General features: G+C 36.0%; 1 protein-coding gene across 1 annotated transcript; it reads left to right on the forward strand.

Moving 5' to 3' along the window:
* The first annotated feature begins 7,045 nt into the window (after positions 1-7,045).
* Positions 7,046-19,715, forward strand: LOC560023 (trypsin I-P1-like). Its single transcript, NM_001386493.2, is given in 6 exon segments — positions 7,046-7,082; positions 9,659-9,717; positions 10,134-10,284; positions 12,527-12,668; positions 13,814-14,071; positions 19,055-19,715. Coding segments are annotated over 5 exon segments (753 nt in total). The 5' UTR covers positions 7,046-7,082; positions 9,659-9,668; the 3' UTR covers positions 19,208-19,715.
* The last annotated feature ends 618 nt before the right edge of the window (positions 19,716-20,333 follow it).

Here is a 20,333-nt window from a genome sequence, read left to right on the forward strand (position 1 = left end):
TTATATAAGTTGATCTTATATTAAAGCAAAGTTATTGTAAAAATTATGATTAAACTATATTAACAAAAAATAACTGTAAGCAAAAGAAATCAGGTGAAAAGAAACATACCGTGAGAGATAGTGAAAAGATGATCACGTGCGCACGGTTAATATTAGGCCTGCTAATCTGTTCAAAGGATAATTGAAACTAAGCAGTGACAATTTTCAAAAAGCAAGGACATTTTCACAGTGTGTCTGATAATATTTTTTTCTTCTGGAGAAAGTCTTATTTGTTTTATTTCGCCTAGAATTAAGTATTTTTTTATTATTTTAAGGTCAAAATTATTAGCCCCTTTTAAGCTATATATTTTTTCGATAGTCTACTGAACAAAGCATCGTTATACAATAACTTGTCTAATTATCCTAGCCTGCCTTGTTAACCTAATTAACCTAGTTAAGCCTTTAAATGTCACTTTAAGCTGTATAGAAGTGTCTTGAAATATATATAGTCAAATATTATTTACTGTCATCATGGCAAAGATAAAATAAATCAGTCATTAGAAATGAGTTATTAAAACTATTATGTTTAGAAATGTGTTGAAAAAATCTGCTCTCCGTTAAACAGAAATTGAGGAAAAAATAAACAGGGTGGTTAATAATCCAGGGGGGCTAATAATTCTGACTTCAACTGTATGTGTTTATATTTTAATATACTATATATTTTTTTACATGCAATGTTGGGAGACAGTAAAAATATTCACATATTCAGATCAAACCCTATTAGCGGTGGCTGCAGGCAATTGTGGGATTGGCCCAGATCTCTCAGACGGATCATTAAAAATGAAGATGCTGTCGCGTGTCTTCTAATGATCTCCTGTGAATCTGACGCAGCATTATTTTCCTCATGGCTGGATGTGTGTGTGCTGAACGCTGCTGTTTTTCTCCCTCATCTGTTGTTCTGTGATTAACCCTGTCATCGTCCTCATAAGCTTCTGACGTATTTCATGGAGAGTTCGGGACTGTTGTGTGTCAAAGGACTATTCATCATCCATTTGGCCTCCATTAATATCTGACCACTTTAATTGAGAGCATCCATCTGTGTAGTTGTCATGGTCATTAGGGTGTCAGTGATGTTTCCACACGGTTGAGGTTTTAGCATGAATTGATAAATTATGTAGCTTTTATTTAAAAGAGATTTCAAAAATGTCACCAGATAATAAAGATTCAGGTTTTTTGTTTAGTTTGCCAATTGAATTTAATAAGTCTGGGGTCGCCACAGCGGAATGAACCAATGAGCCAACTTACCTAGCATATGTTTTGTGCATAGGATTCCCTTCCAGCTACAACCTATCACTGGAAAACACGCATACACACTCAATCACACACATACACTACGGACAATTTTATCTTACCCAATTTACCTATACCCCATGTCTTTGGACTGTGGAGGAAACCAGAGCACCCGGAGGAATCCCGCACAAACACAGGGAGAACATGCAAACTCTGCACAGAAATGCCAACTGGCACAGCCGAGGCTCGATTGCTGTGAGGCGATCATGCTACCCACTGCAGCCTTTATTTTAATTGTATTTATTTATTTATTTATGAATTAGTTTAGTTTAGTTATTTATTTATGTATATTTATTTTGTTTTATTTTATTGTTTCATTATTGTTTATTTTCATTATTTGCAATTTATATATATATGTGTGTGTGTGTGTGTGTGTGTGTGTGTGTGTGTGTGTGTGTGTGTGTGTGTGTGTGTGTGTGTGTGTGTGTGTGTGTGTGTGTTAAAATGTATTTATTTTTTAATTTAATTTTATATTATTTTATATTATTTGCTATATATATATATATATATATATATATATATATATTGTATGTTAATTTTATTTTATTTCATTTTAAGTGTTTTATTTATTTTTATTATTTGTTGTTTGTTTATTTATTTATTTATTTATATGTATATACATTTATTTTATTTTTAGTTTATTTTTAATTGTATTTATATAAAATTTGTTTTATTTTGTTTTTAATTGTGTTTACTTAATAATTTAATATTATTATTTGTTATTCATTTATATTATGTATATTATATTATTAATCATAATACTTGTATGTAAATACATTTATTTTATTTTATTTTTAAGTGTATTTATTTATTTTCATTATTTATGTTATGTTTATGTATATATATATATATATATATATATATATATATATATATATATATATATATATATATATATATACTTAAATAATTTATATTTATTATTTAAATAATGCAGAACGTTTTAAATTAGCTTTACAATAATTATCAGCTTCGGTTCTTGACTTTTTCCTAATTAAAGTGTAAATACTGATTGACAACAATGCACACAACATAGAACATATCAAGGCAAAGGCAAGAGCAGTTCAACTAGTGTGTTCAGCATTGAACTCCATTGTGTATAAATGGGATTGTAAATATTTTTACTATAATAACTCAATTATAAAAGGGTAAAAATGATACTGCATCATTAATTAATATGTTTTAAAGCCACATTTTTAGTTATTTTTAAATATTAGCAAATAAAGTAGGAAATTATCTATGGCACATTTAATGTAATACCGCTTGGTATATTTAACTTCGGCCCACAGCCCTCAATCAAGTTTCGTTGTTGGCCCTTTATTAGAAAAAGTTTGGGCACCGCTGTTCTAGACTAATCTTTTCACCTTTTTAAAATATGTGTTAAACTGAAGTAATTTAAATAATTAGTTTAATAAATAATACATTAATTGTACTTTTTATGTTGCTCTGCAAAACATTAGGTGTGTGCTAATTTACAATACAAAACATTAAAACAACTTTAAGAAAAATAAAATGCGCTGAAACGTACCTACTAACAATATTTGCAGCAAAATAAAAAATAAAATGCTGCTTATGTGTAAACAAAGCTTCAGCTGAAACAAATGAACCAAGTCAGACATTTTCAGGTCACTCCCAAAATGGCCTGATTTTATCTTCATGATCAGTAAAGCTCCTGTAATGTCAGACGTTCCCCAGGAGATGCCTTTTAAGCTGTTTTGTAAGCGTTGATGTGTTTTTTTGTTGAAACTCCCACAGTCTGAGTGGGAGAGAAAGAGCTGGAGGACAAACACTGAACACAAGAAGATGTGTGAAGTGGGATGTGCATGCAGAAAAAAAAAAAGTGTTGTCAGGAAAAAAAAAAAAAAAAGCTCGCCCTCTGTTTTGTGTCTGGCTGCCGATAAGAATGTCAGGCTTTGTCGTTTTTTCTTATAGCATACATTGGAATGTCAACTTTGACCAATTAGCATCAAGTATTCCAGAGAGCCGTATACTGTAATAATTGCAGATTACTGTTTTGAATTGTTTTGGTGCCATCTTGTGGTTGAATAATAAGTAGGTCAGCACACTCTCCTTCTGCTGTTTTTTTTTTACACAAACGGTTTAGTTACACAATTAATAAACTGTTATACTCAGAACATTATTTTATGTACGTAAGAGAGTTGTGTAATAAGATAGGGATAAATACGGGAGGTTGTTTTTGCGGAATAAAGCCCAACATGCTTATCGACAGCCCAACGTCTTATATTGTATAAGACTAAAGGGTTTTATTCTGCAAAAACAACTTATTGAATGTATTTTATCACGCTTTTTACATGGCTACATGGTAAAAATCACACTCAAAACATTGTTCTGGGACGTAATAGTTTGTTAATTCTTTAATTAAACGCAAAGTTGACAAAAAACTGATGGAGTATACACTAACCTGTGCATTCATCACCCACAAGATGGCACCAAACATGCATGTTATTTAGTTGTCGTTATTTTGGAATAACATACCTTAAAATGATCAATAGTTGTGACTGACCAATCAGAATCAAGTACTTCAGATAGCTGGCAATAACAATTTAATTGACTTCATAAAGGGATAGTTCACTCAACAATTACAATTTATTCACTATTTACTCTCCTTAAAGTGGTTTAAAACATTAATATGTTTTTTTCTGTTGAACACAAAAGAAGATATTTTGAGAAATGTTAGAAACCTGTTACCACTGACTTTCATAGTAGAAATGTCACTTCCATATCACTCTGCTGCCCACGACCGGTTACTCACTGAAGCTAAACAGGGCTGAGCCTGGTTAGTACCTGGATGGGAGACCACATGAGAAGACTAGGTTGCTGTTCAAAGGGGTGTTAGTGAGTGTCAGTAAACACCGTGTCTTGGATGAGACGATAAATCCTGACTCTCTGTAGTCATTAACAACCCCATGGCACTTCTCTTAATGTGTAGGGGAGTAACCCAGGCATCCTGGCCAAATTCTCTCAATTGGCCTTTACCCATCATGGCCTCCAAATTATCCTCATCCACCGAATTGGATCTATCACTGTCTCTCCACTCCACCAATGGCTGGTATGTTGGTGATATTATTTTGGTTTGGTTGATGATGCCAACCACCAACCAAAAACCACCCTGCTACATGATACAGGGTCCAGACAGCCTATAACAAGCTGTCTGTATAAACACACACACAGCACCAAGCAAGCGACACACAGCATCACGCTCTCATTCACACACATCCACACACACACATAGACAACAACAAACAAGCGACACACAGCATCACGCTCTCATTCACACACATCCACACACACACATAGACAGCAACAAACAAGCGACACACAGCATCACGCTCTCATTCACACACATCCACACACACACATAGACAGCAACAAACAAGCGACACACAGCATCACGCTCTCATTCACACACATCCACACACACACATAGACAGCAACAAACAAGCGACACACAGCATCAAGCTCTCTCATTCACACACATCCACACACACACATAGACAGCAATAAACAAGCGACACACAGCATCACGCTCTCATTCGCACACATCCACACACACACATAGACAGCAACAAACAAGCGACACACAGCATCACGCTCTCATTCACACACATCCACACACACACATAGACAGCAACAAACAAGCGACACACAGCATCACGCTCTCATTCACACACATCCACACACACACATAGACAGCAACAAACAAGCGACACACAGCATCACGCTCTCATTCACACACATCCACACACACACTTAGACAGCAACAAACAAGCGACACACAGCATCACGCTCTCATTCACACACATCCACACACACACATAGACAACAACAAACAAGCGACACACAGCATCACGCTCTCATTCACACACATCCACACACACACACATAGACAGCAACAAACAAGCGACACACAGCATCACGCTCTCATTCACACACATCCACACACACACTTAGACAGCAACAAACAAGCGACACACAGCATCACGCTCTCATTCGCACACATCCACACACACACATAGACAGCAACAAACAAGCGACACACAGCATCACGCTCTCTCATTCACACACATCCACACACACACATAGACAGCAACAAACAAGCGACACACAGCATCACGCTCTCATTCGCACACATCCACACACACACATAGACAGCAACAAACAAGCGACACACAGCATCACGCTCTCATTCGCACACATCCACACACACACATAGACAGCAACAAACAAGCGACACACAGCATCAAGCTCTCATTCGCACACATCCACACACACACACAGACAGCAACAAACAAGCGACACACAGCATCACGCTCTCATTCACACACATCCACACACACACATAGACAGCAACAAACAAGCAACACACAGCATCAAGCTCTCTCATTCACACACATACATACGCATGCTCGCTCGGGAGTCAGGAGCAATATTGTTAGACCGCCTGCTCCTGTTTTAATTACACCAGTTACCGCTTCCGCACTTTACTCAGAAATTTATTCCTGCAGCGCAAGAAATCTGGTTGGGTCCCGCGGCTCCCGCGGTACAGCCACGGAAATGCAGACCACTAGTTACAGGTTTTCAGCTTCCTTTAAAATACAACATAGGCTTATTCGTAAAACGTAGCCCTATATACATTTCTGGAGATCGCAAATTTTGTAGCCAGAGCTACTTATGGCTGCATTTCGTCTTTAAAGCGAATGATACGAGGCAGTTGAGATACGAGGCATGGTGCCAGCAGCTGACTGTTTATCTCCATATAGACGGCTTTCCCACTGATACCAGTTAGTCCAGTGGCTCGCCGCATATGTTGGTGGACTTGAGCTACAGATAGTAGTTGATGAGTCTGGTGAAGAACGGTTCCAGAAAACAGATAAGACAAAAACTAAAATCTAAATAAACAATAAATAAATAAACAAGTAAATATCAGGGTGAAAATGTGGTAAAAATCAGGAGAGGGAAATGAAGATCGAGAACTTTTGGAGGGGGAGGGGGTGGGGGGGGGGGGGGGGGTTGACAGGCACTTTTCATCCAAGAGAAAGGTTAAGGTTGAGCCCTATCTGTGCACGTGTCTGGTCAGTCAGTTGACAGCGGACTCTGGTGGATTTACAAGAGAAGAGCAGCCGGGAACGGCATAAATGTATCAAATTTGAGATCTCAAGCGTACACAGCGGTTTCTGTTGGACTTGCAAAGCAAAAACTGCAAAAACTGCAAAAAAAAAAAAAAAAAAAAAACATCTCCAGAAATGTATATGGGGTACATTATTAGATGGAGCCTGGGTTTTTTCAAAATCTCTTCTTTTGTGTTAAACAGAAGAAAGAAACTCAAGCAGGCATGCGACAAGTAAAGGGTGTGTAAATGAGAACAGAATTTTCAGTTTTGGGTGAACACTACCTGTTCCAACTACGTAACTATTTTGCTCCGCTTTTTAATCAACAATACCCAGTTCTTGAATTTAATGCTACCATTGAAATGACTGAACAGGGTGTTGTTCGAAAACACCAGCACACAATAAAGCCAAAATAAAGAGCCGAAAATCAGATAAACATGACACTGTTGGGCTTCGCCTTGGTTAAAGACTAGGTCACCGCTTGTTATACTGTGGGATTATTATACAGCAGGCCCACAAAAGCAATCTGACATGGATATTGTGTCAATATAAAAGCTCTTCAGGAAGAACAGACATCAACAGTTGGAGGTCATTCAAGGCTCGGGAGGCGAGGAATCATTACTGGTAAGTTTTATTTCCCTTTTCCTTCTCATCTTACTGTATGCACAGTACAAATGCATTAGCACATATCTTTTATTATTCTTAATTGATTGAACATTGTGGATTTAGAATTATATACAGCAAAGCTCAAGATCCCATTTGGCAAAAAGGAAAGAGAGAGAAAGAGAAAGTGAATTGTGAAATATACAACTGAGAGTAGTGATGCACCGGTTTGATTTTTTAAAGGCTGATTCGGATATTTTTATCTGCAAAATTGGTCGATTGGATACTGATTTCCTATTTCAATTGACTAAAATCCAGGGAAAAAATGAGCATGTTAAGAAAATGTGCATTCACATGCTGAATTTTCAGTGATGTTGTTGTTGTTGTTGCTCTGTTTATTACACTTTTACAGAAATAGCAAGATATTTTTATAGAAAAATGTAAACAAATAATTTTTTCTATCTCTTCCTCCATAAACAAACTGAAATTACTATCACACACAATAATAAAATTGGAAAATACATTTAAAAAAATTTTTAAATAAGGTTAGGAGCGACAACCTGAACCTGAACAACCTGAAAAATCACATGTACATAAGTGTTCACAGCCTTTGCTCAATGCTTCGTTGATGCTCCTTTGGCAGCAATTACAGCCTCAAGTCTTTTTGAATATGATGCCTCAAGCTTGGCACACTTGTCTTTGGGAATTTTTGCCCATTCCTCTTTGCAGTATACCTCTCAAGCTCTTTCAGGTTGGATGGGAAGCGACGGTGTACACCCATTTTCAATGTTCAATAGGATTTAGGTCTGGGCTCTGGCTTGGCCACTCAAGTACATTCACAGTGTTGTGAAGCCACTCCATTGATATTTTGGTGGTGTGCTTTGGGTCATTGTCCTGCTGGAAGAAGTACCGTCGCCCCAGTCTGAGATCAAGAGCACTCTGAAGCAGGTTTTCATTCAGGATGTCTCTGTACATACTCTGCTGCATTCATCTTTCCCTCTATCCTGAATAGTCTTCCAGTTCCTGCTGCTGAAAAACATCCCCACAGCATGATGCTGCCACCACCATGCTTCACTGTAGGGATAGTATGAGCTTGGTGATGAGCGGTGCCTGGTTTTCTCCAAACGTAACGCCTGGCATTCACTCCAGAGAGTTCAATTTGAGTCTCATCAGACCAGAGAATTTAGTTTCTTATGGTCTGAGAGTCCTTCAGATGCCTTTTGGCAAATTCCAGGAGGGAGTGGCTTCAGTCTGGCCACTCTACCATACAGGCCTGATTGGTGAATTGCTGCACAGATGGTTGTCCTTCTGTAAGGTTCTCCTCTCTCCACAGAAGGACGCTGGAGCTCAGACAGAGTGACCATCAGGTTATTGATCACCTCTCTGACTAAGGCCCTTCTCCCCTGATCACTCAGCTTAGATGGCCGGCCAGCTCTAGGAAGAGTCCTGGTGGTTCCAAACATCTTCCACTTACGGATGATGGAGGCTGTGCTCATTGGCCCTTTCAGAGCAACAATCCTGTCTCGGAGGTATACAGACAATTCCTTTGTCTTCATGCTTGGTTTGTGCTTTGACATGCACTGTCAGCCCTGGGCCCTTATATAGACAGGTGTATGCCTTTTCAAATCATGTCTAATCAACTGAATTTACTGCCGGTGAACTCCAATTAAGCTGCTGAAACATCTCAAGATGATTAGTGGAAACAGAATGTACCTGAGCTCAATTTAGAGCTTCACGGCAAAGACTGTGAATCCTTATGTACATGTGATTTTTCAGGTTTTTTATTGTTAATAAATATGCAACAATTAAAAAAAACTCTTTTTTCACATTGTCATTATGGGGTATTGTGTGTAGAATTTTGAGGAAATAAATGAATTTAATCCATTTTGAAACAAGGCTGTAACATAAAATAAATGTGGAAAAAGTGAATATGAATACTTTCCAGATGCCCTGTAAATGCACCAAAATACATTGTTCACTGAGAAATAGATAAAAATATTCATTTTCAAAATGGGGTGTATTCAATTATGCTAAGCACTGTATGTGACTATTGACTTCCATTAGACTAAATACTCTGGGAGTCAATGGTTGCAGATTTTTAACATTTTTCAGAATATCCTCGTGTTCAACAGAAAAAAAGAAACTAAAAATGGTTTAAAGCAAGTAAATGATGACAGATTTTTCAGTTTTTGGTGAACTATCCCTTTAATGTTGAAAATATAAGGAGATTGCGGAAGTATAAAATGAAGGAAGGGTAAAGTTAGACAGTTTGTTGATGCAAAACTGCATTTTGTTTAGTTTTTTCATGTGTTTTCAGCCATTTGAGCTCATCTCAAATGATCTGATCTCTATTTCATTTGTAGACTCTGTAGTATAACGTTGTTTCAGTGCAGTTTGTATGCAAATCTGGACATATCACCCGAAAACAAATGAAACAAATCAGTTAAAAAGCATTAATAAATCCACCAGTGAGATTTTTATGATTGCCAGATGTTTATACACTCTTGTAAAAACTGTAATGGGATTCTATTAAAGGATTCAAGCAGATATAAAAACTTTTTTTTGCAATAATTTGTACTTATTTTATTTTATTTCAGCGCTGCTGGAATGGCTCAGTTATTGTGGGTATTTCTTGTGCTTGCTGTAATGGTCAGAGGTAAGCGATGGATTTTTATATTAGATATGTAAAATAAAAAGATAAAATGATTCATTGGATTTACTTCATTTTTAAAAATTGCTTGCAAATTTATATGGGCTGAATTTAAACAAACAAATTAAATTTAGTAATGTTCAACTTAATTTGTTTGGTTAAATTTAGCCTATATAAATTGTTTGCAACCAATTATCTTAATAAATTGAGTAAATTCAATGAATCTTTTCGTATGTGTGTGTGTGTGTGTGTAATATGCATATTATTAAGGAAGAATTTGCATGTAAAAAGTTCCTGATTCATCAATAAGTTATATATCAGGATTTTAAAAAGTCACGTTTTAATCACATTTTAAATGCATTTAACAACACTAAATTTATTGCTGTACTTTTGTTTTTTTGTTTTATTTTTTTTTTGACTAGATGCATTCTCACAAAGGATTATCGGGGGTCAGGAGGTCGTGCCTTACTCCATCAAGTACCAGGTGTCTCTTCAGGTGGACAGAAAGCATTTTTGTGGAGGAACACTGATTCAGCCGCAGTGGGTGTTGACTGCTGCCCACTGCTGGAGACCGTATGTACTGCAGCCTGAATACACACTTCATCAGTCTACAGTGGCCATCGTAAATGAATACACTGCCTTTGAATAAATATTGCTTTCATTTTTTTGTGAATTTGTACAATTTATAAAGATAAAGTCTAAATTATTAGCCCCCAGTGAAATTTTTAATTCATTAAAAATATATTTCCCAAGTGTTGTTTAATGGAGACAGTTTTCAAAGCATTTTTAAACAAATTAGTTATTAGAAATTATTTATTTATTATTTATTATTATTATATTTGGTCTTTGCCTTGATGACAGTACATAATGTTTTACCAGTTATTTTGCAAGATTCCAGTATTCAGATTAAAGTGCAATTTAAAGCCCTAACTAGGTTAACTGTAGCTTAGGATAATATAACATGTCATTGGATAACAGTGATTTGTTCCTGTAGACAATCTGAAAGCAAATCGTAAAGGGCCTAAGAATATTGACCCTTAAATAGTTTTGTTTTTTAATTAAAACAGCTTTTATTCCAGCCAAACTAATATAAAATGGACATTCTGCACAGTTAAAATAGTTGGGTTAAAAATGCATATAACCCAAGTATTTTCACTGTGTATAATGTCAAATTTATTTTTGGTTGAAATAAAAGCTGTTTTAATTAAAATTAATAATAATAATTAAAAAAAAATATATATATATATATATATATATGTTAATTTTTTTCCTGATTGTCTATTATAAAATTGACATTCTAGGCAGTTAAAATAGGTGTGTTAAAAATGCCCCAACATATAACCCAACTATTTTAACTGCGTAGAATGTCAAATTTATTTTATTTGGGCTGAAATTAAAGCTGTTTTAATAAAAATAAATCAAAAAATAAACTATTTTACGGTCATTTTTTTCCGACTTTCTAATATAAATTTGACATTCTACGCAGGTAAAATAGTTGGATTAAAAATACCCCAACATATAACCCAGCTATAGGTTATTATAGCACCTTGCCAACTATGGGTTATTTTAACCCAATGCATTGTGTTATTTTGACTAAATGTCATTTTAATGTTTCCATTCTGGTAGTATACTATTGCTACTATTATAGCTCTATTATTAATTACTATTAATAATAAATAACAAACAGTTTTAAATAATAGAGTTTTTTTTTTTTGTTTCCATTACATTTTAAATTCCAGACACTAAAAGAAATTTAAAATAATAACAAAATATATGTACTTACCTAGTTTTGCAATGGAGAAATGATAAGTGGAAGGCTGCAAGGGGTCATCTCCAGGGGTATTATAATACTTCTGACTCCAACTGTATGTATCACTGCATTTTAAAAACTGATTTATTAACTTAGCATTGTGTAGAATTTTAGGATAAGCATAAATAATACATTTAAATTCAAACAATGCATTTAAAAGAAATTACAACCTAGGAAAAAATATCTTTAAAAGAGTTATTTAATATAGTTTCCTTTTTTTCCTGTTCATAATTTCATAATATTTTATTCAGGTAAATGGACATATTTATGCAATATGATCTTTTACAATTATTTTGTTAGAAAAGCTTTTGTTATTGGTACTGCCTAATCTAATGAAAAGCAAATAAGCAGGATGTGCACAATAACTTGCATAAGATCCCATAGACCAGGGGTGTCAAACTCATTTCCTGGAGAGCCGCAGGCCTGCACAGTTTAGTTCCAACCCTGCTCCAACACACTATTCTGTACAGAGAGGTCGTGTTTTGATCTTCGGTTTCACTCAATCATGTGATGCTATTTTTATTTTTAACCACAACTTTACAACACAACTAACTTCGAAATTTGTCGCACAAGCTTGCAATTCCAGTCTGTCACAATCACATGCTTATGAATGAAAGTCTATGGGGCGAAAATTGCTGTATGACCAGTAGGTTCCTGTAGGTTTCAAACAAACCTGAAGAACTTAATTAGTTTGGTTAATTAGATCAAGTGTGTTTAATTAGGGTTGGAACTAAACTGTGCAAAGCCGTGACTCTCCAGGAACTGAGTTGGACACCTGTGATCTAGACAGTATTAAGTAATAATAAAGAATACAATAATATAAGTAAAATTAAATAATAAATACAGTAATTATTTTCAGATAGGTCTACAGTATTTAGTCGTACTCATTTATGCTGACCACCACTGTAGATTTGCTCAGTAAAACAACATAGGCATTTTACTTTAATTGAATGTATTCACTCACACAAAATAAATCTGAATGTTGTGTTGTATTCGGGAGAACAGGGCCAGTGTGATTCAGGTGGTGCTGAGTGAGCACAATCTCGCTGTAGAAGAGGGATTTGAGCAAGTTTGTACTGTGGCCAAAGTGTTCAGTCATGTTGCCTACAATCCGAAAACTTTTAACAATGACATCATGATTATTAAGGTAAGAAATCCACTAACAAATGCTCAAAACTACAGATGAATCCTTCTATTTGATGCCTGATGAATCCTTCTATTTGATATCTGTTTGATATTAAAATAATTTGTACTGTAATGCATATGGATTGAAGCACATGCACACACCTATACAGAGTAAAGGCTGAAATTATTTGAAGTTACTTCAGGTTGCTCAAGGTTACTTCAAGTAAAGTTATTTAAAGACTTACTTTTTAAGTTACTTTTATTCAACCAGCAATTTGTTTATTATTATTATTATTATTATTATTATTATTATTATTATTATTATTATTATTATTCTTATTATTATTATTATTATTATTGTTGTTGTTGTTGTTGTTGTTGTTGTTAATTAATATTATTATTAATAATAATAACAATAATAATAAGAGGCATAATTGTGGAAAAAATACATATTTTTTCAGCTTTTATTTACATTCGAACAAAAACTTTAAGTCAGAATTTTCCAGGGTTATGAATCATTTTGGGCTTGACTGTATATATAAACCTTAAAATTCAATGACAAATTCAATGACAATTTCAATGACAATTTAATATATGTTCACATGGAAAATGCATTTTTATGAAAATGTATTATTATTCATCTTACTTTTTTATTTGTTTATGCTATTTACATAACATTTCTTTGTATACAATTTATTTAGGATTAAAAAAAACAGATCTCAAAATTTGTATCAGTAGTATAAATTTATTTGGTTTTATATTTAAAAAATACTACTTAAATATTCCAAATAAAACAAATCACAGACTTCAGCTTTCTTCGTTAGTTTCAAAAACACAGATTTCTTTACAACTTTGTTCTTTGGATATCTTTATTTTCTTTGGACATTAAGTAAGGCACAACACTGGTCAGGTCCAGAGCATGTTTTGATGTTGGCTTATAAGCGAGTTGTTTATTTAATGTTTGCAGAATTGTGTGCTGACTAGCTTTTGATATAAAGTGTCCTTATCTGCTGGATATACTGTTCTTCTAAAAAACTAAATAAAATAGTAAAAAATAAAACAAATCAATGACAAATAGATAAAAAAACACAAAATTAAACCACAGTAAACCTTGAAACCGATTATCGTCCCATGCCTAATGAAGACTGAATATTTATTTTTCCTCAGCTCACTGCTCCAGCACAGATAAATGCGTATGTTCAGCCAGCGCTGTTGCCCACCGCAGACACACCAGAGTTGGCTGGAGGAAGCAGCTGCACTGTGAGCGGATGGGGAGTGACGCGGCTTTACAACTTCTATCTGTCACCTATTCTGCGCGCGGTGGATGTGGAAATCTTCAGCAGCTGCCAGTTATACTACTACTACAGAGTCAACGACAACATGATTTGTGCTGGCTCACGTTTCGGTGGAAAAGATTCATGCCAGGTAATCAGATGAGGTTTAAATGCAACAGAGAGGGAAAAAAAGCTATTCTTTTTATCTTGTTTTTAGTCCAAATATCTGAACATTCTTAAATAAAGAAGCATTTTCTAAAAAAAAAAAATTATATTAAAATATTAAAGTGGCAGCACGGTGGCACAGTGGATGGCGCTATCGCCTCACAGCAAGAAGGTTGCTGGTTTGAGTCCCAGCTGGACCAGTTGGCATTTCTGTGTGGAGTTTGCATGTTCTCCTCGTGTTGGCATGGGTTTCCTCCGGTTGCTCAGAAATTCCACCAATAAGAGAGGTACAGCGAGCAAAGCACATCAAAATGGAGTTTTTAGCTCCACCCACTTCTATAAAGTGCCACAGATGATATAGTTAAAGGGCCATGAAACCCCCTAGTTTCAGCAGGGTTTTTTCGCACTTCTACTTTGGAAAAAGTCAGGAAAGTGGGTGTGTCCAGCTCTGTTTAGGAGCAAGTGTTGGAGGAGGGAAAGAGGGAAGGTCTGTAAAAATTTGCATAAAAATGGGAGTGTCGGTTTGGGGCACACGCTGATTTTCACAGAAGCAAAACAAACACACAGACGCAGGGGAGAAAGACAGTGACTGTGTTTACACGGACATCAATAAGCCAATTATTTGCTAAATTATTAAATGGTGAACTTTTCGGGTAGTTTGGCTCTTTCATTCAGGAATTTCATTCATGCCCCTCGTGACAAAAGAGATATTTGATTTGAGGAATTGATGTAAGCGTGTAGGTAGCGTCAGAAAGCCGTGTGTGTTATTCTGTCACAAAATGCGGCAAAAATCCTACACGACGATAAGTTTGATTGTGGTACTTACATGTTTATACTCGGAGAGCAGCATTTACAGCAGATTTTCCAGTCCATAATATTGTAGTGATGTTAATGTACAGTAAACTTTATTAACTTAGAAATCATCTGACTAAGGTCCGTCTTTAAACACTGAAAGAGTACTGCTGACCATACGAACTAACCTTGCCTCTGAATAAACAAACAAAGACCACTGATCCATGACTTACCAAATCTGTAGAGACAGGACAATCAACACCAACTGGAGCCGCGTCTTTATTAAAAGCAGACGAGCAGCAAATCCGAATTTCACCATTTCCAGATGAGAAAAGCTCTCGGGTAAACAATGTTCCTTAGACATGTTTTTCTATGGCGCGTTGCGTGCACTGTAATCCACACGTGAGTCCAGCTGCGCTCTCATAGAGGGAAAATGAAAACAAAACCTTCACTGCAGCAAATTATAAAAGCAACACTGATGACCCGTATCTCCAAACTATTCTTGTTCTCCCGCTTGGTAACACAATACAGCGTCAGAACACTGTAACAGGTAAAAACTGTCTTCGAAGCGCTCATGCATACACAATAAAGCACGCTGATTGGTTTGAACCAAGTCTTTCTCATGAATGAATACAGCACACTCAGATACGTCACAAGGTACTTCCAGGTAGAGACAGCCAGTCCATATGCTGGAATACACGTTAAGATCTCATGGTCGTTACGCAGCTTCAAAAATTAGTTTCAAACCAGAGGTACGAATTTGCTCGAAATAACGCAAAAACAACCAATTTTCCCTTTTAATGAAACATACGTGTCCTAATAGTGTTTTTAGCAGTGTGGGACACATATACGACTGTCAACAGCTCAAAAAATGTGTTTTGGTGTTTCGTGACACTTTAAGTTGGTCTACGTGCATTTTCAAAATATTTAAATTTTTGAACATTTGTCTATTTGTCTACAAAATCTGTTATGTTTTGTTTCTCCTTTTATTTGTGTGGTTCATGGCTTATAATGATTCGATGAATGGCAAAAACTCCTGTTGTAAAAATAATATCAGCTATGGACTATTATACACTGAAAAAAAACATCATTTGTTTTCTCAATAACTTTATCAGAATCAATCTTTGGAAAGACTTTATAAAGAGGCTATTAAACATTGATAATATACTATTCTTTTTTTTTTTTTGTCAGTTATATTTGGAATAAACACTATTCATCTTATTTACTGACCCCTTAGACCTTTTCTGTATGAGCTCTGACTGAGTACTTTGTTTGACCCCTCAAAAACACTTGCTTTGTCACAACAATGGGCAGTTTCCTTTGTTTATGATGCCATATAAACCCTCCCAAAGTTCCCACCAGAGGAAACACAGGTGTGGTCAGACAATTCAGACAAATGTTAGATGAGCTCTGATATGGCACAGCTTTTCAGGACTTCAGTCTTCAGCCTGTGGGTTTGGTTCAAATTTAGGTGTCATTTAGGCACATAATAGATACTTCAGTTTTGTTATCTGGACACTTTTGTTAAATCTGAACCTTTTAAAGGGACAGCTCACAACAAAAACCTAATCCTCAAGTGGCACCAAATCTTTGTTAAGTTTTTTTGTTGGTTTTCTAACACATAATAATACTTTTTAAGAGGGTTTGAAACTGGAACCTATTGACATCCATAGTAAAAAAATAATAATAATAATATAAATAAAATACTATTTAAAATGGTGGCTACAAATTTTAGGACTTGACAGTTTATAATGACAATTATCATTTTTGGCTGAACTGTCTTTTTCTTTCGGCTTAGACCCTTATTTATCAGGGGTCGCCACCAAGGTTATTATAGTTAGCAAAAACTAACGAAAAAACGAAAACTGAAATAAAAATAAAAACAAGAGTTTTTTTTTTAAAAACTAGAACTAACTGAAACTATTGTGTACATACAAAACTAACCAAAACTAACTAACATTATAGCAAAAACCTCCTTTGTTTTCGTATTTGTAAATGTATTTAATAAATAATCTTACTGTAATCCTTTGAGAAGTAAATATAATCCGCGCTGCAGGTGTTTGTGTTTGACCCTTTCGCACCTCTCCTGCTGTCACTGGCCAGATCGAGCCGGCTCATCCTCGCTGTTGCTCCCGCGACAAAAACAACGAGTGGACATGACAGCAGCACGGTGACAGCATTAAATACAAAGACTTAAAATTATTACCTTAATCTTTCCCACTTGTCTTTCTCGTGATGAAGAGTAGGCAAAATCTAAGTGCGGACTGGCCCCTGGGGCTGTGCCCATAATGCCCATTGGTTAATCTGGCCCTGCCCATCACTACTGTGTGTCTAACCTCAGGAGCAGCCTTGCACACATATTGTACTTAAGACTGCAATCTTGTGGGCTGTTGTATTTGAATTTGAGGATGGGTAGATGGTTGTGGTAGATGATAGTGTTCATGTGTCCTCAGAATGCATGTTTCATGACTGAGTTTTTGTAATACAATATTTATCCTGTTAATTTTGAATCTTGCACCTGACAAATATCCTCATTTAGAAAAAAACTAAAACTAATAAAAACTAAACTAAAACTAAGACATTTTTAAAATATAGAAACTAATAAAAACTAAGAAATCTACCTCTGAAACTAATTAAAACTAACTGAATTTAAAAACAAAAAGTCAAAACGAAATGGAAACTAAAACTAATGAAAAATCCAAAAATATTATAACCTTTATCGCCACAGCGGAATGAACAGCCAACTTATCCAACATATGTTTTACACAGTGGATACCCTGTCAGCTGCAACCCAACACTCGGAAACATCCAGGCACGTGCACATAGAGCTCAACCTGTGCAGTGCACATGCCCTTTTTAGTCTTGGATAGAAAGTGCCCTTTCAAAATGATCAAAAGTGCCCCCGCGACGCGGCACACCTTCGGTCCCGCCCTTCAGTAGGCACGCGACAACACAGCTGATCAATACGCGCGCAATAACACCGCTCTTCAGTACGCGCGCATCCACTCTGCGGATCTGCAGCATCCCCCCCCATTAAACCGTAAAAACTGGCATTCAACAGTGTACGACCACACAGTCTTTAATATTTTGTTCGAACATTAGTTTAAATGAATTGTAACTTCTCTTGAGGACACTTTAAAGAATTTTTACTGTAAAGAATGGAAAGCACAGAAAAAAACTATCATTTTAAATTAAGTATGTTGTATTAACAAGCAACATGGTGGCTCATTGGTTAGAGGTGTCGCCTCATAGCAAGAAGGTCGCTGGTTCGAGTCCCAGGCTGGGTCAGTTGGCATTTCTGTGTTGAGTTTGCGTGTTCTCATGTTGCCATGGGCTTCCCTCCAGGTGCTCCAGTTTTCCCCACATGCGCAGTAGATGAATTGAATAAACTAAATTGGCCGTAGTCTATGTGTGCATTTGAGAGTATATGGGTGTTTCCCAGTACTGGATTGTAGCTGGAAGGGCAACCGCTGTGTAAAACATATGCTGGATAAGTTGTTCATTCCGTTGTGGCGAACCCTGATAAATAAAGTGAAAAAGCTAAAGGAAAATGATTGAATAAATGCAGTATTAGCGCAGACACTATAAAGTGCATGAATTATAAAGTAAAGAAATTATAAAGCAAATTCAAAATATTGAAGAGAGTTTTTTTTTTTTTACCCGGCACCTCCTTGACTGATTTGATGCACACGCAGGTTGCCAGATTGATGACATCAATTGCAGCAAATTTGTCTGATGATCAAGCTTTACGCTGTACATTTACGTTTAAATTATTTGAATATAATTGGGTAAACTGGCAGTGGGTGGAGTTACATAGACCAAAAACAGACAGACATTCTGATACGAAATGACCATTTTCCGAAGAAGAAGAACTGACTTTAGCATTGGCAATGTCTGAAATCGCATGCTTCCCTACTGTACAGTATAGGAAAAACATTATGTGAGCAGATTAGTATGTCCAAATTCATAGTATTCGAAAAACTGTAGGCGAAAAGTAACCTGATGACCTATTAATTCCAATGAGATTCTAAAGTGTGCATCTAATGGACGTAAAATCGAATTCAAAGGTAGTACATACTTGAGTTGTAGGCGATTTTGGACGCAGCCATTGTGAGTCATTCAGCTAAACTGTAATTGTTAATTAGAAATCTAATCTTGTGGCACTCTGTTTTCTCAGGGAGATTCAGGTGGCCCACTCATTTGTGATGGCTATCTAGAAGGCATTGTGTCGTGGGGAATCGGCTGTGCTCTTCCGTACTATCCTGGCGTCTACACAAAAGTGAGAAACTACAACCGCTGGATCGACTGGATCATCAGCACTGAAAGCTGAAAAACAGGTTCAACTGAATGAAGGAAGGATTCCCCTTTTTTTTTTTTTTTTTTTTGCTGAATCCATCTTTCAAACCATGTTTGTCTTTAAAAATAGATCCTACTTCAAGAACTGATCCATTCACACGATTGCTTTTCAAAGTCCAAACTTTTAAAAATGGAATAAATTTTTATTTGTGTTTAATATGTTATGATCAAGATGAGTTTTGCTGTTGTTGTTGCTGATTTAAAAACAGATGACCGTATTTCTTTCTTATTTCTCATTCGATCTGAATCACCCATTTAGCAAAGAATTCTGGCCCAGATTTGGCATAAAGCTGGCACAGCAGGCATTCATTTGGCACTGGCATACAGCATGTGGGTTTGGCAGAGATGACATGGTCTTTAAGGCGAACTACAAGACATGGGACTCAATTCAAATGTAGTTTTTGGCACGGATGTTAAAAAACTGATATGTGGGCCACATAAGTTTGGCCTATCTGGACCTACATTTCAAATACATTTTAATTATTTTTGAGTAAATTCCACCAATCCGGGGTGCGTTTCCCAAACAACAACATAACTCCCAGCTGAACTATCATAATAATACTAACAATTATTCTTTAAATCTTATATAGCGCTTTTCTGGGCACTCAAAGCGCTTTACACATAAGAGAGAATCTCCTCATCCACCACCAGTGCGCAGCATCCACCTGGATGATGCGACGTCAGCCATTTTGCACCAGACCGCACACCAGCTGATTGGTGGAGAGGAGACAGTGATGTAGGCAATTATGATATGGGAAGGGTTAGGAGGCCATGATGGACAGAGGCCAGTGGGAAAATTTGGCCAGGATGTCGAGGTTAAACCCCTACTCTTTTCGAAGGACATCCTGGGATTTTAACGACCACAGAGAGTCGGGACCTCGGTTTAATGTTACGTCCGAAAGACGGTGATCCAAAAAGATCATAGTACAATGCATCATTTAGGAATAGAACGATGTAGAAAAAAAGTCCAATATTAGTTTTGGTAAAAACATGCACTTCTTTTCCATATTAATTGAAATATATGTAAACGGCTCATAGAGTTTCCTTTACCAATATCATTATGAACTCTATTCTAAAACATAAAATCACTTACAAAAGCT

The sequence above is a fragment of the Danio rerio genome, chromosome 23 (assembly GCF_052040795.2).
Source record: "Danio rerio strain M-AB ecotype USA chromosome 23, GRCz13ab, whole genome shotgun sequence".
Taxonomy (NCBI): Eukaryota; Metazoa; Chordata; class Actinopteri; order Cypriniformes; family Danionidae; genus Danio; species Danio rerio.